This window comes from Schistocerca gregaria, chromosome 10 (assembly GCF_023897955.1).
Source record: "Schistocerca gregaria isolate iqSchGreg1 chromosome 10, iqSchGreg1.2, whole genome shotgun sequence".
Lineage (NCBI taxonomy): Eukaryota > Metazoa > Arthropoda > Insecta > Orthoptera > Acrididae > Schistocerca > Schistocerca gregaria.
The window spans coordinates 221,287,678-221,312,631 of NC_064929.1; the positions used below are offsets into that span (position 1 = coordinate 221,287,678).

Below are 24,954 nucleotides of genomic sequence, written 5' to 3' on the forward strand. Positions count from 1 at the left end.
TTCGACAAAACGCTCCGACTAAAAGAACGTCCAGATTCGATATGAGAATGACACAATACACAGTAACAGTTTCTTAGAAGGTACAGTCTGTACTGTTACTCTAATCTTCGTCACTCAGTTAAATACGATACTCTGTCGTAATCGGGTACCATTGACGCAGCCGGAAAATGTTCGACGTCCTCTGCGGCGGATGCACTCGTGACGACGCAGAGGCCGACTGATGGCTTGAAGCTCGGAGCGGACGGAACTTGGACTGCGGAGTCGCGCAGCAATCGGCGTCGAGCGAGGAGAATCGTCAACTGAACTCAACTGCGTACTCCCCACGTCGACTGCCAGGAACCGCCTGGGTGACACCCTACAAAGTCGTTTGGAGGAAGAGTAGCTCCAAAGTGTGGTGGCAGCGCTGTGTACGGCACGTGCAGCGAAGGCCCACACCGCAGTCGTCTCCGCGCTGGCGCTGCTGGCGTACTGGAAGCGCTGCACACTGGCTGACAGGCCTTTAGATCGCCTGTAATGTTTATTTGTCGAAGCACGTCTACTCACGACAATGTCCCGTACTGCAGAAAGAGTGCTGCAGGTAAGGTGTCGGTGCTTTTAATGGTGAAACCTGAATGACATTTTTTTAAATATTTGTTATGTACAGGGCCTGCAAATGATCTTTTGCCACAGTGAGAAGGCGAATCGCTCTTAACGAGGCACCGATAAAAGGAACTGAATTCAGCTTAAACACTCTCGTTTTACAAAATGTTACATTTGCCAGTTAACCTGCAGGCCACGGTGGTTCTGTCTGCTACGTACAGTGAGACTCCTCTGTGTACGCAACCGCTGCTGCTAGCTGCCACACATTTTTGTGTTTTGTGAAATTATTCTGAGAAACGGCAGAATACACGCACTCGTGTGCCACGGTCGGGTTCCGGCACCAGGACTCTATTCGATTCGACGCGGCACGTTTCGCTACCGAGGCGGCATCGCAGGTGTCCGCCTGTATGAGTACACTGGCTCAAAATGAATTATGTTTGCCGTTGCTATTGTTGAGTGTACCAGGGAACTGGGGGCATAAAATTTCGTTTGCATCGGAATAAATGCGTCGTCGAAACAAGGGATAAATACACTACTTGCCAAAAAAATTGCTACACCAAGAAGAAATACAGATGATAAACGGGTATTCATTGGACAAATCTATTATTCTATTTTCACGTAATTTGGGTGCATAGATCCTGAGAAATCAGCACACGGAACAACCACCTCTGGCCGTAATAACGGCCTCGATACGCCTGGGCATTGAGTCAAACAGAGCTTACATGGCGTGTACAGGTAAAGCTGCCCACGATACCACAGTTCATCGAGAGTAGTGACTGGCGTATTGTGACGAGCCAGATGCAAGGCCACCATTGACCAGACGTTTTCAATTGGTGAGAGATCTGGAGAATGTACTGGCCAGGGCAGCAGTCCAACTTTTTCTGTATCCAGAAAGACCCGTACAGGACCTGTAACATGCGGTCGTGCATTATCCTGCTGAAATGTAGGGTTTCGCTGAGATCGAATGAAGGGTAGAGCCACGTGTCGTAACACATCTGAAATGTAACGTCCACTGTTCAAAGTGCCGTCAATGTGAACAAGAGGTGAAGTAGACGTGTAAGCAATGGCACCCCATACCATCACGCCGGGTGATACGCCAGTATGACGATGACGAATACACGCGTCCAATGTGCGTTCACCGCGATGTCGCCAAACACGGATGCGACCATCATGATGCTGTAAACAGAATCTGGATTCATCCGAAAAAAATGCCGTTTTGCCATTCGTGCGCCCAGTTTCGTCGTCGAGTACACCATTGCAGGTGCTCCTCTCTGTGATGCAGCGTCAAGGATAACCGCAGCCGCGGTCTCCGAGCTGATAGTCCATGCTGCTGTTCGTACAGATGGTTGGTGTCTTGCAAACGTCCCCATCTGTCGACTCAGGGATCGCGACGTGGCTGCACGATCCGTTACAGCCGTGCGGATAAGATGCCTGTCATCTCGACTGCTAGTGATACGAGGCCGTTGGGATCCAGCACGGCGTTCCGTATTACCGTCCTGAACCCACCGATTCCATATTCTGCTAACAGTCATTGGATCTCGACCCACTTTTTCTGCTTCGGTGATCTCCAGTTGGCTTGGTTAAGCGCGTTTTCTATTGTGAGCAAAGCCGGGAACACATCGTGTCTATTTGCATCGTAACCAGTTGCACGCCCACCGTTAGTCAGTCCAAACTGTTCTGAGACTGAATTACTAAAAGAAAAGAAAGGTGGTGAGGGTGGTTTTAATGCTTCAGCTGTTCTACATCGTTCGCCCCCCCCCCCCCTCCCCCCCGAGTACAACGCACAGAACATTCACACAACCGCGTGAAGCTGTCAGATGGGTCCTTCAGTGGGATTTTGTTCAATTCGCACGTCACATCTGCTCGAATGTCAATTATATGGTCAAAGCGTCTTCATGGGAATTTCTGCATTTTGTCGTTAAATGATAGGTTCGTATTGACAACACCGAGTCTCCTTTTTCCAGAAAAGAACTGTCGGCGTTCCGCCTTTCAGCCAAGTCTGTGCATCGTCGCACACACTTTTGTCTTCTTCGAAACATTCTGGAGGATGTCTCGATCACATGATAAAGAGTCGTTACCGAGCGTTAACGTCCCTCCCTCTCCCCCCTGCCGCCCTCGCCAGCCCCCTTGGCCCCCTGCCCCCCTCGCCTCTCTGCCCAATGCCCCCTGCCCACAAAACAAGCGACAGATTGCAGCGATCCGCCGCAAAGCCCCACAGTGTGTTCTCAGACGACACGTTCTGTAAGTCTCGGCAAATCGCCGATGGCCGATCGCTCGGAATTCCCGTTGTAAGGCGCCGCGGTCCCTTGACCTTCATCGCTTACATATTCCGCCCTCACAATCGTATTCCGCCCATCAAGACACTTCATTCGAACCCAAACTCGATAAGATAAAGTCAGTGTTGTATGAATTCATGTAAGCGATATGAAAATAACAAGTAAATTGCAAGTGCGCACCAGGGTTGAAATACTCGAGGCTGGTGTACACACACATGTACACATTCAACACACGACGGTCACAAAAGATTTTAGTTCAGGAGAGGCAAACCGCACGCCGGGGTGCTGGTCCCTTCAGAGGACGAGTCAACCTATCTACATCAGCCGAGTGAAAGGGAGAACGACCCCGTGTTTGGCTTACAAGCAAATTCCGCTACATTGTGTGGAAGCGTCCAGCCTACGCATTCTTTGCAAACATAGCACGCAATTTCAGAGATTTTCACAGGGAGACAGCAAACGCCAAATGCTAATGCTACAGATTTCCGGATTGTTCACCTTAAACGAAACGCTACTCTCCCGTTTTAGAAGAGCAGTGCCGATTGGCAGACGATATTTCTGACGGCTTGAGCTGAAGGAGTAATGGAAGAGACCGAAAGATATACCTCTTCACGTCTGGCGTGGAGAGCGGCCGTTCCGTCGTCACCCTTGGAGCGAGAACACGTAACGAGAGCGTGTGCGCTCGTACGTGTACTCAAAGAACGAGGAACAAGTCTCTCCTCAGTACTTCACTGGGAGAGCACCTCTGTCGAGAGCGAAGCGGAGTGCGACTCGATATTGAGTCCTTGTGATTAAGCGTTGTTCACTGTGTTGGCCGCCACACTTATTGTGCAGTGTGAACGGACAGAGTTATAGTTAAACGCTTGCGAGCGAATTTTTGAGTGGCATCACGGTGGACTGGTTATCTGACCAGTGTACTACGCCAGTAGTTAGACTAGGGGCGAATAGGAGTCCCTGACTTCATCAAGGCGTTGGGAGTGTTTGATTGTCGAAGGTCAATCCAGATAGAACGAGAGTTATCTTATTTGTCAGCAACGAGCGGCGCAGACAGCAGTCATCATCGCAGCTTACGGTATTGTGCACTACAGCTCTTGCGAGCCCCATATTTCCTCCACAACAGTACCCTGCACTGAATTTCACACACGACAGCCTCCACCGTACCTAGCAAGATTCTAACGGATAATTGTTCAAGTTTAGTAGGATCGGCTCTCAGCCATTCTGCCAAGTCATTAACAATCTTAAACTTTGTATAGAAATTTCCATAGGGAATCCTATCCTTAAGAGGTAACTTCACATTCCGAAAAGAAACCAGAAATAAATTCTTCAGTTCATAACTAAAAGTGCAATTGCGATTTCTCAGAATTTTTGCAGACTAAATAATAATTTTCGTTAGTTTCATGTTTTGTTTTACACTAACTAGCACTACTCCAGTACCCAAGTATCTCACTAGAAATGTTGTGAATTTGTGAATTTTTGTGTCATTTCCTTACAGAGAAACGACTCCAGAAGATATTTATTGCTGAAAGTTTTTCAGGCATTTCTCTTTAGAACGTTAGGAGCGTCTCTCTGACTTCTGTAGTAGTGTGGGGGTGGAAATTGCATCTTGCAGGAGCCATAGGGTAGAGGGTACATCTCAGATGAATCCGTTGCGCAGAATGACAGAATAGCAGCCACACGCTCACACCGTGCAACCCGACGAATCGCCTGTGACCTGTGGCAGTATGGCTGCTCGGCTGTGACTGATTTGCCCAGTTATTGAGCGTGGCTCTGTAGTTTTGTTTCGTTTCGATTAGATCCGTCGAGTAACCGGTTCACGTTACAATTTATGGACATTCCAGTGCCGCGAGCCGCTCTGAGAAGTTACGTTGCTTGTGGAGTTGCGACTTGTCACAAGAAGTAATAAAAGTTCGTATTTCAAGTAATTAACAGTTTGAAGCTTATGCTGTAGCAGGGGAAGTGATGGGAAAGTCGTAGCGACAGCGCTCCATCTGATGGTTCTGAGAGAACTACAGGCATTACCAAAGTTTTTAACCTTTAAACAGGGTGACGTACAGTACCTTAATATTAACAAGATATTTTAATTTAAATGTTTAGGACAAATATATTACACGACTCTACTCAAGTCGCTCGTCATTTCGTATAATCTACGTCTACCTCACACAGTTTGTAACAAGAGTTATGATAATCAGCAGTGCTATTATAGACAACATTGCTGTTGTCGGGTCGAGATTGCAAAACAAATCGTGTAGACACCTGCAGTTCGAGTAAGGCTACTAAATGAAAAGAAATTGTGGACTAATAAAATGTAAAACGCGTTGTATTAGCCCACTGGAAAGATTTACACGAGGCACTTGGGATCAGTGAAAAATGTAGTGTGCAGTTCTCGATAAATGCATTTCAAAACAAGTTAAATAAATTTCAGTTCCCGCTTTTTTTTTACAAATTCGCTTTTTGCAAGTATTCGACAGGGATACGCAGATCAGGTGCAACTGCAGCAAATCGTAGCAGTTGATTTCATGTAGCAGAGCCACTCTGCTCGTGGTGCCGGTCGAAATCGCTGTCTTGTGGCGAATCACTGCAACTGCAGTATGGCTTCCAGTTATCGAGTGCACGGAAGCGTGCACGATTTGCTGGAATTATAGGAGGTCTTTTCCCTCTGAAAGGCACGTTTAACTCATTAGATTTATGGAGAAATCGGATTTCTCGAGGTTCGACGTACAAAGAGCCGAGTTCTAGGGAGCGCAGAGTGCCGTTTGGCTGGCCGGCAGTACGTGTGTGTGTGTGTTTCAGGAACGAGAAGTACTACACGTGCTGCGACGAGCCGTACCTGGACATCACGTTCAACATCACGATGCGCCGCAAGACGCTGTTCTACACGGTGAACCTGATCATCCCGTGCATGGGCATCTCCTTCCTCACCGTGCTCGTCTTCTACCTGCCCTCCGACAGCGGAGAGAAGGTAGGCGCAACTCTGGAAGCGGCACTCAAATGGAAACGAGCAAAGGAAGCAGTCTGGACGGCGCGGCCGTTTGTTAAACATGAGGTCGGTTCCGGCTTCTAGCCGTGGGCCGGCCGGCTGACGGAGGTCACATTTGGAAGAGATGCCCCGCGGCCGGCTCGGCACGGCTGTTCCAGGCGTCGGCAGATCGCTGTTTCCACTGATCTTACCTCAAATTATGATGCAATAAAAATGCGAGTAGCACCAGTGCATCCAGGGTTCCCTACAAACTTAGTTACACTACTGGCCATTGAAATTGCTACACCAAGAAGAAATGCAGATGATAAACGGGTATTCAATGGACAGATATATTATGCTATTTCCACGTAATTTGGGTGCATAAATCCTGAGAAATCAGCACACAGAACAACCACCTCTGGCCGCAATAACGGCCTCGATACGCCTGGGCATTGAGTCAAACAGAGCTTGGATGGCGTGTACAGGTACAGTTGCCCATGCAGCTTCAACACGATACCGCAGTTCATAGACAGTAGTGACTGGTCTATTGTGACGAGCCAATTGCTCGCCCACCATTGACCAGAGGTTTTCAGTTGGGGAGAGATCTGGAGAATGTGCTGGCCAGGGCAGCAGTTGAACATTTTGTATATCCAAAAAGGCCCACGCAGGACCGGCAACATGCGGTCGTGCATTATCCTGCTGAAATGTAGGGTTTCGCAGGGATCGAACAAAGGGTTAGCCACGTGTCGTAACACGTCTTAAATGTAACGTCCACTGTTCAGAGTGCCGTCAATGCGAACAAGAGGTGACCGAGAACTGTAACCAATGGCACCCCATACCATCACGCCGGGTGATACGCCAGTATGGCGATGACGAATACACGCTTCCAATGTGCGTTCACCGCGATGTCGCCAAACAGGGATGCCACCGTCACCTGGCTGGCTCTGAGCACTGCGGGACTTAACTTCTGAGGTTATCAGTCCCATAGAACTTAGAACTACTTAAACCTAACTAACCTAAGGACATCACACACATCCATGCCCGAGGCAGGATTCGAATCTGCGCCAACCTTGTGTGAATGCTCTGAAAAGCTAATCATGTGCATATCACAGAATATTTTTCCTGTCGCTTAAATTTCCCGTCTGTGGCACGTCATCTTCGTGGTGTAGCAATTTTAATGGCCAGTAATGTGTGTACAGAAGATAAATTCATCCATCCCGAGAACCGAGAATTTCGATGATTTTTTGGTGTTACCATTGTTAATACTGACAATCGTGTATCAAAATGTGTGGCATAAATGGTCGTATCTTCTGCTTTAATTGACTTACAAGCCTACATTTTTTACACCGCCAGCGGACCATAGAGTTTAATGTGAGACTGAAATTTCGGCTTGTTACATTTACCTCTTACTGAAAACAAAAAAGTATTAACAGATGGATGAGCAGACAGATAGTCGAACAAAACGATTAAAATAATTTTCGTGTTATATTTTTACAAATGAATAATTTTCTAATTTCTTCCTTTAGTTGTCTTGTGAAATCTTGCTGCTTCCCAAATTTCATGATTCTAGGTGATGAGTGAGTTTGCGAGTATGAAAATACGTGAAATAAATTTGACCGCATCGACTTGGCTTATATTTATTTCACAGTTAAGGGACCGTGCACCTCAGTATGTGACACAAATTTCAACTTGATACGGGAAGCCGTTCCTGAGAAAAAAGCCTCTTAACAGACAGAGAGAGAGGGACAACAGAGCTAGTCTGCAAGGTTTCCGTTCTTAGCGATTCAGTTACGGAACTCTAAAACTTAAATAAAGCGCTCATCATTTCAAAAGCAATCACCACAACTGTTAAAACTGTGATCCTAGTGCGAGACAAGAAGGCAATCCTTTCGTGGAAAAATATCTGCGGTTGCCTACGGGGCCAAGATTGCACCCAGGTGCGCACCTCCAGAATCACGGAAATCGCGTCTAAACTGTGTGGGTGATGTGTAAGGACGCTCCAGCGTTGCCGATGTGGGTCTGACCACGTGCTGCACGTATTCCCGGTCTCTCCCCACGCGATGTCCATGTTTCTGGATCTGTGAAGAGAGGCGTTTCGGACGAAGAGGCGCACTCCTGCCTACAGCAGGCGACTGCAGACCTCACAGTCCGCTGAATGTGTGCGTCGAGTGTTTGTGGTATAACAGTGTCTGCTTACTTCTGTTTGGCTTGTCTCTTTTTCAGTTGACTGTCGCTTAGTATACAACTGAAAGGTTCAGTAGTGCGTTGCTTACCCAACCCCTATGGCGGAGCAACAAAAGTTTCATTCTCATTACTTTTTACATTTATTGACCGAATTTAAGAATTTAAAACGATGTCACAGTGTACTCAGTACGAGGTATAATCGTAAGTTAAACGTTTAAAAGAGGAAGATAAGTGCTGGAGCTGGAAAGTGCCTTCTCGGGTGTCGATCCAGCATAACTCTGGGGGCCGCAGACAGCCACTGTGATGACCGTACCTCACAACGAAAGCACTTTCCACGTAATTCGTTTGCTTTCGAAAACTCTATTTCGCTTACATTCTTAACCTGAAACATTGAACACATTAACGCTTTTGTAAAGTAATTAGACGTCTGAAGCTCTTGTCTAGGCGGTAGTTCAGTTACTCAGAGAATCAGAAATGGGAGCCGGAGTTCACTGCTGTGTCATTCTGATTCCTGTGCGATAGCGAGCTATGCAAGTACGGGTGATTCTTTTTTGTAGAACGGTGTACTGCTTTTAATAGCATTGCAAAACTCTAGACGAGACGAGCACGTCGATATAACGCTCGTTAATATTGGCAAACGAAACAGATCGCAGAAGTACCCGAAAAGCAGCTCAAACAGTGAGAGGAGGCGTGCTGCGCCGGCTGCTGCGGTGCAGAACACACCCACCCCAGCCGCAGCCGCGTTTTAAACGCTCCTCCTGGGTCCCTAGTGCTTCGCACACAGTTCCGTTTACGGCAGTCGCGTCTGACCCTTTATCTGTGTCGCACCGAGTGGCGCAGAGAGAACACGGCGTACGTCTGCTTGGCTGCTGCCCGTAGCGACGGAGCCAGCAGACGATTCCCGCCGGCCCAGCTATCACTTTTGGAACATCTTTCGGATAACTAATGAAAAACCTCTGCAGTTGCTTAATTGGAACTTCATTAAGTCCACACGACTGGTTTCGTCCTCTACAGTAGGCAGTTAGCAACTGTGTCTGAAAGTTATGCCGTAGAGAGCAACGTGTTTTTTTTTTAATCATCTGGCTTTGCTTCTCCATAGTATGACTTTCAGACTGACTTCATAACGACCCACTGACGTGAGTGTGACGACCTGACAGGAGCCTTTACGCGGACTGGTGCGAGACGCGCAGGAAGGCAGCCAGTGAGGCTGTGGAAGTCTGGAGACGCGCCGAATGCAGTGCCGCAGCCAGCCGCGCTGCGCTTCCGGTTTGAGTATCCAATGCGTCACAGTTGGATGGAGATGGTGTTACAGGTTCTGCATCGGGCTTAAATCCGGCTTGCGTGGTGGCCAGGGGAGTGCGCTATACTCGTACCGGTGCTCTTCGGACCACTGCGACCTGTGAGTCACGTTGCATTGTCGTGCTGGTAGATGCCTTCGTGCCGAGGAAGGCCAAACTGCACGTAGCGGTAAATACGGCCCGCAAGGATGGATGCGTACTTTTATTGGTCCAGTGTGCCTTCCAGAATGACGAGATCGTCCAGGGAATACCACGAAAACATTTCCCAGACCGTAACACGTGGAAGGTGTTCGGTTTCGGACGTTTCTTGCCGTTCACGCCAACGACCGTGTGTCCGATGGAGCATAAAACTGGCGTGCGAGCTGCAGCCGTCTGCACGGGCCGCGGCCCAGGCGCCTGCTGCGTCGAGGAGACGCTGCCGGTGGGCCCCCGGTCCATGTGTTTGGCCGCACACTTCTTCGCAGCCGTCCGCCCACCCCTGTGGTGCACCGCAGATACCCCGGCGACGGTTTCGGCTGGGACCGTTTCGCAATGCACAGTATACTTTTATTATGGCGGCGCGTGAACAGTTTACAGACTTTGCCTCTTCGGAAATGCTGCCACCCTCCGCCCGAAAACCAATGATCCTCTCCTTTTGGACGTCAGGTAAAGTCGCTCCGGTTCCTCATTACGACGAGTGCACTGCTTCCCGCGTCCCCCAGAAACGCTTTACGTACCCATCACTGTTAGAGGCGCCACGCGCAGTCTACGTGTGGTTATTGCAGTGACATTAATACGACTGGACCGTGTATAGAGGCCGTGTCTACTGGATAAAGATTCAGTTAGGCAACTGGAGTGGCTTTTCATTAATTGAACCACAGTAGTGGAATCGGCGTCGTCCGAGAAAGGAGAAACTAATAATTTATCGGGACTCAGCTCGCAAGAAAATTATGTGCCCACCTCTGTGCTGGAGCTTGTCTGCAGTGAAAGGCCTGTACGTATAGATGGGAATACGTGCGGACTGGCTGTGAGTCATGTTGCGCCCCCCTCCCCCTTTTTTTATTAATCTCATTTCGCTCGTTTTCGTTGCATCTGCTCAAGACGGACGTCGTAAGTCATCCGTTCAAGTTTGTAATTGATCGGTTAGCTCAGTTTTTTTTTTTTTTTTATTACGGAGGGCAGTTAACTCTCTGACCAAACACGCTGAGCTACGGTGCCGGCTGACAGTGGGGCAGGGAGGGGGGGGGGGGGGGGGCGGCTCTGTCAGTGCTGCGACGGTGGTGGCACCCACTGGTAGCGGACACGTTCTGCTATTAAAGCTGAACAACAGTAAACACAAATCATAAACAAGCTGTACCTAAACTACACCGACAAAATACCGGACTCTCTCTAGAGACTTTTTCCCGTGTATTTTCATATGACACACACGTGGGCACCACTGACTCACAACAGGCTAATTGAATTTCGTTTTGATCCCATATCCCCATTCATCACAGCGTCTGGATTGTACCGACAATATCTGCACAACAGCGCGAAAGTCGACGGTATGCGTCATGTGTCGTGTACGGAAACAAACTAATTCCACTCGGTCACAGAAGTTGTTGTGTATTCACCGCTGCTCGCGTTTTTTTCCGAGACGTTGTTACAGGCACGTTGTGGATCCTCAGCAGGACAGACACGACAATTGACGGCGTCTCGGCCGACACACGTGTTCCCTGAGCGCAGTCACAGCGGAGCACCGAGATTACTTGAATGTCCCCCAGTTTATTACTATAACTACTACTTTGCATAATTACATATTACAGACCTTGACACTCAGAGAAATAAAGGTAAACGGGGTAATAAATTGAATAACTGACAATTACGTTATTAATCTCTTACGAGCCACCAGACACCCTGGGCCCAAGTACCAAAACACAAAACTTTGCCGTTGCAGCTCGCTTCTACCTACACATCAGGCACACAGTGGCAACTGGCCCAGCGTTCGCCTGAAGTGGTTAAGGGCAGACAGAACTGTGAATGTGGTGCAAGACGCTGACGCTGGCTCTCCCTGCCGCAGGTGTCGCTGTCCATCTCGATCCTGCTGTCGCTGACCGTGTTCTTCCTGCTGCTGGCCGAGATCATCCCGCCCACGTCGCTGGTGGTGCCGCTGCTGGGCAAGTTCGTGCTCTTCACCATGATCCTCGACACCTTCAGGTGGGGCTCCGCTTCCCTACGCCTCGGTGTGTGCCACACCCGCCTCTGTCCGCACTCGCCCCCTTTTCTTCTTACTGCCGCCAATTGTGTTTCCGTGCGTGTTCCTTTTTCTATTGCTTTCAGCTACTACATACATTCCGTGATCTAATCTCATTAAATCTTACACCGAAATAATGGTATCCTGCAATGTGTAAGAAGCACAACGTTTTTCTACTTATACTATGTATTTTTGATCTCCACGAAAGTTTGTTGTAGGCATTCCATTATCGTCCTTGCATAAATTCTTGCTTTTGTATAGGCCTTATTGTTATTGCAAGTGAAAATGATTGTTCTGATTATTTTATGAATTAAGTTGATCTTGTTCCATCAAAAACATTAATTTCTATGTCTTCAATAGATTTTTTTCCCTTTAGACCACAGTACAAAACGTAACACTTGCTTAGGCATATTCGAGGTAGTAACGTTTCAGCGGAACTGACTGTCAAACTCAGCCGCCATAGGTAGAGCACCCGTCACAAATTGTTATACAACTCACGGATTTTACACGGTGTGCTTAACAAAAAAAGAATCTGATCACAAGTTAACTTGTGTATGTAAACAATGTGTTCGGATGTACTTAAGTAAAAGTGAAATAACTCATAAATATATTTCGTGATTAAGAAATAAAAAAACACTGATTGCGCGCGACACACACACACACACACACACATAAGCGCTCGCGAACACACAAAGTTGTGTTTGCTACAAAAAGGAATCTACGACGATATAACAAAGTTCCAAATAAGAAAATCACGAAATGAATAAATCGAAACTCACGTTGGATAGCACCTGACAGAGCGATAGTTTGTAGCCCTAAAAACATTATGCGTGAGAGCACGAACATCTTCAATTTCACATACACAGTCTTTACCCGAGATATAAGTACGAGGAAGCAATGTGTTGGTTGGCTCGTTCCGAAAGATATAGGTTTTAGTTCTTACCGTGCGCTATACGAGATTGGAATAATAGATAATTCTGAAGGTGGTTCGATGAACCCTCTGCCAGGCACTTAAATGTGGTTTGCAGAGTATCCATCTAGATATAGATGTGTGTTTTCCTAGGCACGCACAATTCGGCAGTTTTAACACTAAACTTACCCGTGATGCACAACGCCTCTCTCGTAGCGTCTGCCACCGGAAAATTGGAATAAACGTAAACATCATTTCCTCCCTTCTAACTGCTCATGAAAACCACACATTGCACGCTGTACCACCATACAGCGAGACCTTCAGATGTGGTGGTCCAGACTGCTGTACCCGCCGGTACTTCTAATACCCAGTAGCACGTCCTCTTGCTTTGATATATACTATGCACAAGTTCATCGAGGCACTGTTGGTCCAGATTGTCCCACTCCTCAACGGCGATTCGGCGTGGATCCCTCAGAGTCGTTGATACGTCATGTCGTCCATAAACAGCCCTTTTCAATCTATCCCAGGCATGTTCGATAGGGTTTATCTCTCGAAGACATGTTGGCCACTCTAGTCGAGCAAAGTCGTTATCCTGAAGGAAGTCATTCACAAGATGTGCACGGTCGGGCACGAACTGGCGCCCATGGAGACGAACGCCTCGCCATTATGCTGCCGATATGGCGGCCTTATCAAAGAGGGTGGAGGAGTGGACTGAGTTTCAGGGCGCTCTCTTGTCCTAGGGCTGCGAAACTGCCCCTAAAGAATCAGCAGTGATCAACGGCTTGAGGATGCAGAAGCCAATGGAAACACATAACGTGTATCCACACGACGTGTGGCATGTAATTCAAAAAAGTGTCATGATGATCTCTCCATTGGCTATAGATTCCAGTACAGTTTCCATTTCGGATCTTCATGAGGGGACTACCAAGGGGGCGGTAACCATGAGAAAAAGATTAATTAATCAACGAAAGGATAACGTTCTACGAATAGAGTCGTAGAATGTCAGAAGCTTGAATGTGGTAGGAAAGCTAGATAATCTGAAAAGGTAGATTCAAAGGCTCAATCTGCGTAGATATAGTAGGAGTCAGTGAACTGAAGTAGAAAGAAATCAAGGATTTCTGGTCAGATGAATATAGAACACTGTCAACAGCAGCAAAAAATGGTATAACGGAGTAGGATTCGTTATGATAGGAAAGTAGGGCATAGAGTGTGTTACTGTGAACAGTTCAATGGTAGAGTTGTCCTTATCACAATCGACAGCAAACCAACACCGACAAAGACACATAAGACATGCATGCCGACGTCGCAAACTCAAGATGAAGAGGTAGAGAAAATATATGAGGGTTTTGATGGGTAATACAGTATGTAAAGGGGGATGAAAATCTAATTACATTAGATTATATTAGTTTAGTACTTGTTCCATAGATCATGAATATGACACTTCGTAATGATGTGGAACGTATCAGGTTAATAAAAGGTGTCTATACAAGATATTGCATTACACAAAATATTACATGACACTTAATATTTATTTTTTGTGGGGGGTGGGGAAATTACCCACTTACTATATCCAAAAATTCATCTAATGAGGAGAAGGAGTTGCCATTCAGAAATTCTTTTAATTTCCTTTCAAATGCTATATGGCTATCTGTCAGACATGTGATTCTATTAGGTAAGTGACCAAAGACTTTTGCGGCTACAGTGAAGATCCCTAGCTCTTTAAATAAGTGTCTGCAGGATGATCTTGGATGAGCTCCAGCAATTATTCTGATTACACGCTTTTGTGCAATGAACACCCTTTTACTCAATGATGAGTTACCCCAGAATATGATGCCATAAGAAAGCAGAGAATGAAAATAGGCGTGGTAAGCTAATTTAATGAGATGTATATCGCCAAAATTTGCAATGACCCTAATAGCATAAGCATAAGCTTCGGCAGATCTTCAGTGTGTTTTTTCCAGTTCATCAATGCATACAACTAGAAATTTTGAATATTCTACCTTAGCTACCGATTTCTAATCAAAGTCTATGTTTATTAATGGTATCATCCCATTTACTTTGTGGAACTGTAAATATATACAGTATGTACTGTGTATACTGTGTATATTCTGTGTTTTGTCAATGTTAAATGAGAGCCCATTTAGAGAGAACCCCTTAACGATTTTCTGAAAAAAAAAATCGTTTACAATTTCATCAGTTATTTCTTGTCTGCTGGGTGTGATAGCAATACTTGTCTCATCGGCAAAAAGTACCAGCTTTGTATCTTCGTGAATATAGAATGGCAAGGCATTAATATATATTAAGAACAGCAGATTACCCAAGACTGAACCTTGCAGCACCCCATTCTTGATTGCTCCCCAGTCTGAAAAATCAGCAGTTTTTTGCATATTATATGAACTGCTTATTTCAACTTTCTGGAATCTTCCAGTTAGGTATGATTTAAAACATTTGAGCGCTGTCTCATTCATACTACAGTACTTGAGCTTATCTAGAAGTATTCGATGATTTACACAATCAAAAGCCTTTGAGAGATCACAAAAAAATCCTAACGGGTGACTTCGGTTACTCAGAGCATTTAATATTTCATTAGTGAAAGTATATATAGCATTTTCCGTTGAAAAACCTTTCTGGAGACCAAATTGACGTTTTGTTAAACTTTATTTTTACAAAGGTTTGATGCTACTGTACAATACAGTACTTTTTCAAGAATTTTGGATAAGGCAGTCAGAAGAGAGATTTGGCGGTAGTTGTTGACATCAGACGTATCCCCTTTTTTATGCAGTGGTTTAACAATGGAATACTTCAGTCTATCTGGGAAAATACCCTGCTTCAGAGAGCTACTACATATGTGGCTAAGAATCCCACTTATCTCTTGGGAACAAGCTTTTATTATCCTGTTGGAAATGCCATCAATTCCATGTGAAATTTTATTCTTGAGAGAGTTTATTATATTCCTAATTTCAGAACGAGAGGTGGGTGGAGTTTCAATTTTATCAAATTCTGTGGGTAAGGCCTCTTCCATTAACTGCCTTGCTTCTTCTAATGAACTTTTAGATCCTCTTTTCTCTTCAACATTTAAAAAATGATTATTCAAAATGTTTTCGACTTCCAGCTTGTTGTTTGTCAAGTTTCCATTCGCTTTGATGGTAATGCCTTCATCCTGTACTCTTGGTTGAACTGTCTCCCTTGTAATAATATTCCAAATTATTTTGATTTTGTTGTGAGAGGTATTAATCTCAGACATGATGTACATGCTTCTGGACTTTCTAATAACCTTTCTTAATGTAGCACAGTAGTTTTTATAATATTTGGCTGTTTGTGGGTCATTACTCTTTCTTGCTGTTAGATACAGTTCCCTTTTGTGGTTACAAGATATTTTTATTCCTTTAGTAAGCCAAGGTTTTTGCATGGTTTCTTATAATTAGATTTAACTACTTTATTGGGGAAACAGTTTTCAAATTCTCCTGCAAATGTATCATAAAATAAGTTATATTTTAAATTGGCATCGAGTTCCTTGTACACCTCAGTCTAACTGCTGAAGATTTTCTCTGAAATTTCTAATTGTTGAGTCATTAATTGAATGCACAACTTTGGAGGGTAGTTTTGAATTACTGAATGGAGCTATGTCATACACTGTAACTAGCTGAGCACCATGATCAGAAAGGCCATTCTCAACAGCACAAGAATTTATGTTTTTAAACTTATTTTGGTCTATAAAAGTGTTATCTGTCAATGTGCTGCTGTCCTTTACTACCCGAGTAGGAAAATTAATGACAGATGTCAAATTGAAAGAACTGAGCAAGACTTCCAGGTCTTTCTTCTTATTACACTCTTTCAGTGAATCAACATTGATGTCCCCACAAATAATATTTTGCTTTCCCCTATCTGACAGATAGCGCAACAAGGCATCCAAGTTTTCCAGGGATAAATTAAAGTTTCCTGAAGGGTACCTATATACTGTTACAGTTGTAAAAGACCCTGCTTCAGTTTAAGTTGAGAGGTGCATGCTTCTATATGTTGCTCTAGACAAAACTTTTTTGTATCTAAGCTTTTTACACAGTGTTAACTTTTGGCATATATTTCAACTCCTCCTCTCACCTTATTCTCTCTACTCATATGTGCAGCTAGTTTATAACCACTGATATTTATTATATATCAGACACAATGTGATGCTCAGACAGGCACAGTATATCTGTTACATTATCATATTCAATGTCATCGAAACAAACCAGGAGCATATCTACTTTATTCTTCAATCCTGGAATATTTTGATGAAGAATGGTAACATTATTTTTTACTTTACTTTTGTGATAATCTACTTTTTTCTTTAATCCACCAATATTTTGGTTAAATATGGTAACATTATTATTTACTTTCCTGTTGTGAGAATCTTGTAAGTTCTGGACCTCTTTCGCACCTGCCTGCCTGAACTTCACATTAGACACTGATATTAGTCTAAAAACAGGTACATCCATGAGTACTAGTGTCCCCCCTTATGGATTATGGATTTCGCTAACAGCCCTGCCAGATTACCGTCTTCTTTCCTATTGAGGTGTAGGCCATGCCTTGTGAAATCCCCCCTATCTATAGCCTCGACAGGAACCAATCCAATGTCTGACTGAGTGGCCGCAACTGATCCAACTCCGTATTTACCCTCCTGACAGAGCGGTTAAACTGGGGCTGATCATGCCGCATGAAAGCAGGCACCGGCCCAACATTGGTATGGATCGTTGCCGAGGCTATTTTCGCCAGCTCAAACTCAATACTGTAGCCCTGATCCCTATCAATACTGTTCCTCAATCCACCCACTATCATCATATGATCCTGCTTTGAGAAACCTTTGCACAAGGAACCTATATCCTCTACCACCTGGTTAAGACATGCTTGAAAAAGTTTGTGACCTGGTACCTGTCACCTAATTTTTCCTGCAAAATCTAGCCCACACCTCTTCCATGGCTGCTACCAAGTAACAGAACTTTCCTCTTACTTTCTACTTTTTTTGAAACAGTTGGTTTCCTAGTGAGATTCTGTTACATCTTAACTAGAGCCTCTTCCTTACTTAACTGTGGTAGCAAGGCAAATCTATTGGTTGTGTCAATTGGGAAACTGTCAGACACTTCTCTTTCTGAGGCCCCTGTTCCCGGCTACCACTTCTCACCGCTGTTTACCCTCCTCCCCCCTTAACGTCTTCAGTTCCTCCATCGCTATGTCCAGATCAGCCTGAAGGGCTCTAATTTTCTCCTCCTGTTCAGCTACAATCCTGTCTCTTGAGAAAACCCTGCAAAAGAATGGAAGAGTCTCGTTTGCTTCCCTAATTCCCAATCCGCTACAATTTCCTCAATGATACCACCTGTCACAACAGCTGCACAAAAGCCCTGAACTAAGTTTCCTACTGCAGCTCACACAGTTAGTATCCATGGTAGTTTGGAAATTAGTTAAGAAAAAAATGGTTGAAATGGTTCTGAGCACTATGGGACTTAACTTCTGAGGTCATCAGTCCCCTAGAACTTAGAACAACTTAAACCTAACTAACCTAAGGACATCACACACACCCATACCCGAGGCAGGATTCAAACCTGCGACCGCAGCGGTCGCGCGGCTCCAGACTGTAGCGCCTAGAACCGCTCGGCCACCCCAGCCGACCCATTAGTTAAGAGATGTACTAAGTGATAACGATAATATATTAAATAAAGATGTAAAAGGACGCTGGCCGAAGTAGCCGAGCGGTTCTAGGCGCTAAAGTCTGGAACCGCACGACCGCTACGGTCGCAGGTTCGAATCCTTGCCTCGGGCATGGATGTGCGTGATGTCCTCAGGTTAGTTAGGTTTAAGTAGTTCTAAGTTCTAGGGGACTGATGACCTTAGAAGTTAAGACCTATAGTGCTCAGAGCCATTTGAACCATTTTTTGTAAAAGAACACTAAATATGTTTTGGAAAATAATATGTAAGTAAACTGTATTCACGTTAAAAAATTCAGCCTAACGGCCGAATGTAATCAAAACGGACTTTTTACGATTACTGGAAGAATACGCAAATAAAAGAAACACCTTTAATGGCAAGCTTGAAGAGCACACTAATGAACGTATTTAATCAGTTAATCTATAGCAAATGCACTTAAGATTGCGGTATAACGCTAAGTATGCACACTCGGAAAGTAAGGCAAAGCCGCGAAATGCAAAGAAAACGAACTTTTCGCGATTACTGGAACAATACGCAAAGAAAAGAAAACCTTTAATGGTGAGCTTGAGAAGCACCCTAATGAACGTATTTAATAAGTTAAACTATGGCAAATGCACTTACAATTGCGGTATAACGCTAAATATACACGCTCGAAAAATTAGGCCTAAGCAGCAGCAAGTAAACAAACGAAATTTTCGCGATTTCTGAAACACCACGCAAATAAAAGAAAAACTTTTAATGGTGAGCTTGAAGAGTACTTAGAGAACGTATTTAATTTGTTAAAAGCGGTCAACGACAATTAATTACAACCTAAGTTACTTATCTTTGACGAGAACTCTGCCTCCGCACGTGCGCCCTTGTGCAGGGTTACCATAGACGTGGGGGACCGGAATGCAGTTGTAGGGGAAGGAGTAGAAGGAGAATATGGGCTTGGGACAAGGAATGAAAGAGGAGAAAGACTAGTTGGGTTCTGTGACGAGTTTCTGCTAGTAATAGCGAAGAATCGGAAGAGGAGGAGCCATACTTGATAAAGGCCGGGTGATACTGGAAGATTTCAGTTAGATTACTTCATGGTCTGGCATAGATTCCGAAATCAGATACTGGATTGTAAGGCGTATCCAGGAGCAGATATAGACTCAGTTCACAATATAGTAGTGATGAAGAGGAGGCTAAAGTTTCAGACATTAGTTAGGAAGAATCAATACGTAAAGAAGTGGGATATGGAAGTACTAAGGAATGACGATATACAGTCCAAGATCTCTAAGGCAATAGATACAGCAATAAGGAATAGCTCAGTAGGCAGTACAGTTGAAGTGGAATGGACGTCTCTAAAAAGGGCCATCACAGAAGTTGGGAAGGAAAACATAGGTACAAAGAAGGTAGCTGCGAAGAAACCATGGGTAACAGAGGAAATACTTCAGTTGATTGATGAAAGGAGGAAGTACAAACATGTTCCGGGAAAATCAGGAATACAGAAATACAAGTCGCTGAGGAATGAAATAAATAGGAAGTGCAGGGAAGCTAAGACGAAATGGCTGCAGGAAAAATGTGAAGACATCGAAAAAGATATGATTGTCGGAAGAACAGTCTCAGCATACAGGAAATTCAAAACAACCTTTGGTGACATTAAAAGCAACGGTGGTAACATTAAGAGTGCAACGGGAATTCCACTGTTAAATGCAGAGGAGAGAGCAGATAGGTGGAAAGAATACATTGAAAGCCTCTATCAGGGTGAAGATTTGTCGGATGTGATAGAAGAAGAAATGATTTGGGGAAGTGGCAACAAAACGACAATTCACGCCGGTGTGTAGAATATCTGAGTCTGGCGACATACCATCTGACTTTCGGAAAAGCATCATCCACACAATTCCGAAGACGGAAAGACCTGACAAGTGCGAGATTTATGGCTCAATCAGCTTAACAGCTCATGCATCGAAGCTGCTTACAAGAATAATATACAGAAGAATGGAAAAGAAAATTCAGAATGCGCTAGGTGACGATCAGTTTGGCTTTAGGAAAAGTAAAGGCACGAGAGAGGCAATTCTGACGTTACGGCTAATAATGGAAGCAAAGCTAAAGAAAAATCAAGACACGTTCATAGGATTTTTCGACCTGGAAAAAGGGTTCGACAATATAAAATGGTGCGAGATGTTCGAAATTTTGAAAAAGTGGGGGTAAGCTATAGGGAGATACGGGTCATATACAATATGTACAACAGCCGAGAGGGAATAATAAGAGTGGACGACGACCAAGAAAGAAGTGGTGGTATTAAAGAGGCTGCAAGACAGGGCTGTAGCCTTTCGCTCCTACTGTTCAAACTGTACATCGAGGAAGCAATGATGGAAATAAAAGAAAGGTTCAGAAGCGGAATTAAAATACAAGGTGAAAGGATATCAATGATACGATTCGCTAATGACAGACACTGCTATCCTGGGTGAATGTGGAGAAGAATTACATGATGTGCTGAACGGAAGGAACAATCTGATGAGTACAGAGTATGGACTGAGAGTAAGTCGAAGAAAGACGAAGGTAATGAGAAGTAGTAGAAATGAGAACAGCCAGAGACTTAACAACAGGATTGATGGTCACGAAGTAAATAAAGTTAAGGAATTGTGCTAACTATGCAGTAAAATAATCAATGACGGAAGGAGCAAGGAGGACATCGAGCCAGCCGCTGTGGCCGAGCGGTTCTAGGCGCTTCAGTCCGGAACAGCGCTGCTGCTACGGTCGCAGGTTCGAATCCTGCCTCGGGCATGGATGTGTGTAATGTCCTTAGGTTACTAGGGTTTAAGTAGGTCTAAGTCTAGGGGACTGGTGACCTCAGATGTTTAAGTTCCATAGTGCTTAGAGCCATTTGAAACATTTTTTGAGGACATCAAAAGCAGACTAGCAATGGCAAAAAGGGGATTCCTGTCCAAAACAAATCTACTACTATCAAATATGGGCCTTAATTTGAGCAAGAAATTTCGGTGAATGTACGTCTGGAGTAAAGCATTGTATGGTAGTGAAACTGGGAAGACCAGAACAGAAGAGAATCGAAGCATTTGAGATGTGGTGCTAAAGACGTATGCTGAAAATTAGATGGACTGATGAGGTAACGAATGAGGAGGTTCTGCGCAGAACCAGCGAGGAAAGGAATATGTGTAAAACGCTGACAGGGGTGGGGGGTGGGGGGGGGGGTGATAGGACATCTGTTAAGGCATCAGGGAATCGCCTCCACGGTACTAGAGGAAGACATACTCTGGAATAAATCGAGCAAATAACTGAGGCGAAGGTTGCATGTGCTACTGTGAGATGAAGAGGTTACCACGAGAGAGGAGTTGGTGGTGAGCCGCATCAAACCAGTCCGATGACTGATGACCAAAAAAAATTGTTGCTCTATCGGTCGGAGGATGGCATTCACGTATCGTACAGCCGTTACGGCGCCTTCCATGACCACCGGCGGCGTACATCGGCCCGATATAATACCACCCCAAATGGTGTCGTGGTTGCAAAGATGGACCCCGCCATGGACGTCTGAAGTGAAGTTGCGCATCGTGCAGGCTATTGCGCACAGTTTGACACGTAACACGTCCTGGGGCTGCACAAAAAGCATTTTTCAACACAGTGGCGTTTGCTGTCAGGATTCCTTCGAGCCATAACCCGTAGGTAGCGGTCATCTACTGCAGTAGTAGTCCTTGGACGGGATGAGCGAGGCATGTCATCGACACTTCCTGTCTCTCTGTATCTCCTCCATGTCCGAACAACATTGCTTTGGTTCACTCCGAGACGCCTGGACGCTTCCCTTGTTGAGAGCCCTTCCTAACAATGCGGACGCGATCGAGCCGCGATATTGACCGTCTAGGCATTGTTGACAACACGAGCCGTGTACCTCCTTCCTGGTGGAACGACTGGAGCTGATCGGCTGTCGGACCCCATCCGTCTAATGGGCGCTGCTCATGTATGGTTGTTTACATCTTTGGGCGAGTATAGTGACATTTCTGAAGAGTAAACGGGACTGTGCCTGAGATACAATATCCACAGTCAACGTCCATCTTCAGCAGTTCTGGGAAACGGGGTGATGCAAAACTATTTTTGATGTGTGTGCGTTGCAGACAAAATAGTTAACAAACTTTATCTCATTCATTATGTACGTTGAACGTGCGACTGTTGTTGCAGTAGAGGATGCTTTCTGTTTCAATACTGACAGCATTCGCTCTATACTGCATTTGGAGAACATTTAGTTTTCCATCGCCAGACGTGGAGCGACTGAAGCGTCGGCCTCATGCGGTGCTACTAATAGTGCCGCTGAGAAATAGTTGAAATTTTATAGATTGTTCCGTTTTGTGCATTTAAATGTGTTACCAAATCACTTTCTCAGTTTTGTCACGATTCTTTTTGCTGTGAACGAACGTTTCACTATCTATAATTTTCCATCACCCGTAAATCTCCTACTTCCTTCCTGCACAGAACTTGTGTTTTCTGTCACTCATCTATCTAAGTTCCCGCATGTCCTGTGTTCACCTCTACGTCTGCTCGGATTGCTGCCTCGCCGCCCCGCCTGACCCCTGACCTGTGGTGCCCGCAGCATCTGCGTCACGGTGGTGGTGCTCAACGTGCACTTCCGGTCGCCGCAGACGCACGTGATGGCGCCGTGGGTGCGGCGCGTCTTCATCCACATCCTGCCGCGCCTGCTCGTCATGCGCCGGCCGCAGTACCAGATCGACAAGCGCAGGTGGGCGCCTCGCCTCGCCTCCCCTCGCCTCACCTCACCTCACCTCGCCTCGCCTCACCTCACCTCACCTCACCTTACCTCACCTCACCTCAATTCCCCTCACCTCACCTCACCTCACCTCACCTCACCTCACCTCTCCTCACCTCACCTCACCTCACCTCGCCTCACCTCACCTCACCTCACCTCGCCTCGCCTCACCTCACCTCTCCTCACCTCACCTCTCCTCACCTCACCTCACCTCACCTCACCTTGCCTCACGTCACCTCACCTCGCCTCACCTCACCTCACGTCACCTCACCTCACCTCACCTCATCTCCCCCCACCTCACCTCACATCCCCTCCCCTTACCTCCCCTCACCTTGCTTTACCTCACCTCCTCTCACCTCGCCTCACCTTACGTCACCTCCCCTCGCCTCACCTCACCTCACCTTACCTCACCTCACCTCAATTCCCCTCACCTCACCTCACCTCACCTCACCTCACCTCACCTCGCCTCACCTCACCTCACCTCGCCTCGCCTCACCTCACCTCTCCTCACCTCACCTCTCCTCTCCTCACCTCACCTCACCTCACCTTGCCTCACCTCACCTCACCTCACCTCGCCTCGCCTCACCTCACGTCACCTCGCCTCACCTCACCTCATCTCCCCCCACCTCACCTCACATCCCCTCCCCTTACCTCCCCTCACCTTGCTTTACCTCACCTCCTCTCACCTCGCCTCACCTTACCTCACCTCCCCTCACCTCACATCACCTGACCTTGCCTCACCTCACCTCACCTCACCTCATCTCGCCTCACCTCACCTCACCTCACCTTACCTCACCTCACCTCAATTCCCCTCACCTCACCTCACCTCACCTCACCTCACCTCACCTCACCTCACCTCACCTCGCCTCGCCTCACCTCACCTCTCCTCACCTCACCTCTCCTCACCTCACCTCACCTCACCTTGCCTCACGTCACCTCACCTCACCTCGCCTCGCCTCACCTCACGTCACCTCGCCTCACCTCACCTCATCTCCCCCCACCTCACCTCACATCCCCTCCCCTTACCTCCCCTCACCTTGCTTTACCTCACCTCCTCTCACCTCGCCTCACCTTACCTCACCTCCCCTCGCCTCACCTCACCTCACCTTACCTCACCTCAATTCCCCTCACCTCACCTCACCTCACTCACCTCACCTCACCTCGCCTCACCTCACGTCACCTCTCCTCACCTCACCTCTCCTCACCTCACCTCACCTCACCTTGCCTCACCTCACCTCACCTCACCTCGCCTCGCCTCACCTCACGTCACCTCGCCTCACCTCACCTCATCTCCCCCCACCTCACCTCACATCCCCTCCCCTTACCTCCCCTCACCTTGCTTTACCTCACCTCCTCTCACCTCGCCTCACCTTACCTCACCTCCCCTCACCTCACATCACCTGACCTTGCCTCACCTCACCTCACCTCACCTCATCTCGCCTCACCTCACCTCACCTCACCTTACCTCACCTCAATTCCCCTCACCTCACGTCGCATCACCTTGCCTCACATCGCCTCCCCTCACCTCACCTCTCCTCACCTCACCTCGCCTCACCTCACCTCACCTCACCTCACCTTCCCTCACCCTTGCCGGCCGCGGTGGCCGTGCGGCTCTGGCGCTGCAGTCCGGAACCGCGGGGCTACTACGGTCACAGGTTCGAATCCTGCCTCGGGCATGGGTGTGTGTGATGTCCTTAGGTTAGTTAGGTTTAAATAGTTCTAAGTTGTAGGGGACTTATGACCCAAGATGTTGAGTCCCATAGTCCTCAGAGCCATTTGAATTAGGCCTTCCCTCACCTCCCCTCGCGTCCCTCCCCTCACCTCGCCTCACCTCACCTTACCTCACCTCGCCTCACTGCACCTAAGCGCGCCCTCCCACACCGGAGCCACGGCTCAGTCAAACTGTGCCGCTCAGTCACAGTTTGTATGTGCAGTGTCGTCTGAAAACGGGCGGGTGGAAAAGAAAGTAAGTAACCTGATAATTGTTTCACAAGTAATCTCCCTAACTGGTAATAAATGTTTCCCACTGTGAAACAAAAAGTTTGCAGTTGCCTGTGGAATCGCGATTATACCTAGACGCGGGCCCCACGTGTTTCCGAGGGTGTTTGGACTACACTGCTGA

General features: G+C 46.4%; 1 protein-coding gene across 1 annotated transcript in view; it reads left to right on the forward strand.

Annotated features, from left to right (window-relative positions):
* Positions 1–24,954, forward strand: part of LOC126293545 (acetylcholine receptor subunit alpha-like) — a 486,710-nt gene that overhangs the window by 355,352 nt on the left and 106,404 nt on the right. Inside the window, exons 7-9 of the mRNA XM_049986811.1 lie at positions 5,643–5,811; positions 11,329–11,465; positions 22,659–22,805. Of these exons, the coding sequence (XP_049842768.1) occupies positions 5,643–5,811; positions 11,329–11,465; positions 22,659–22,805 (453 nt within the window). The remainder of the gene's footprint in view (positions 1–5,642; positions 5,812–11,328; positions 11,466–22,658; positions 22,806–24,954) is intronic.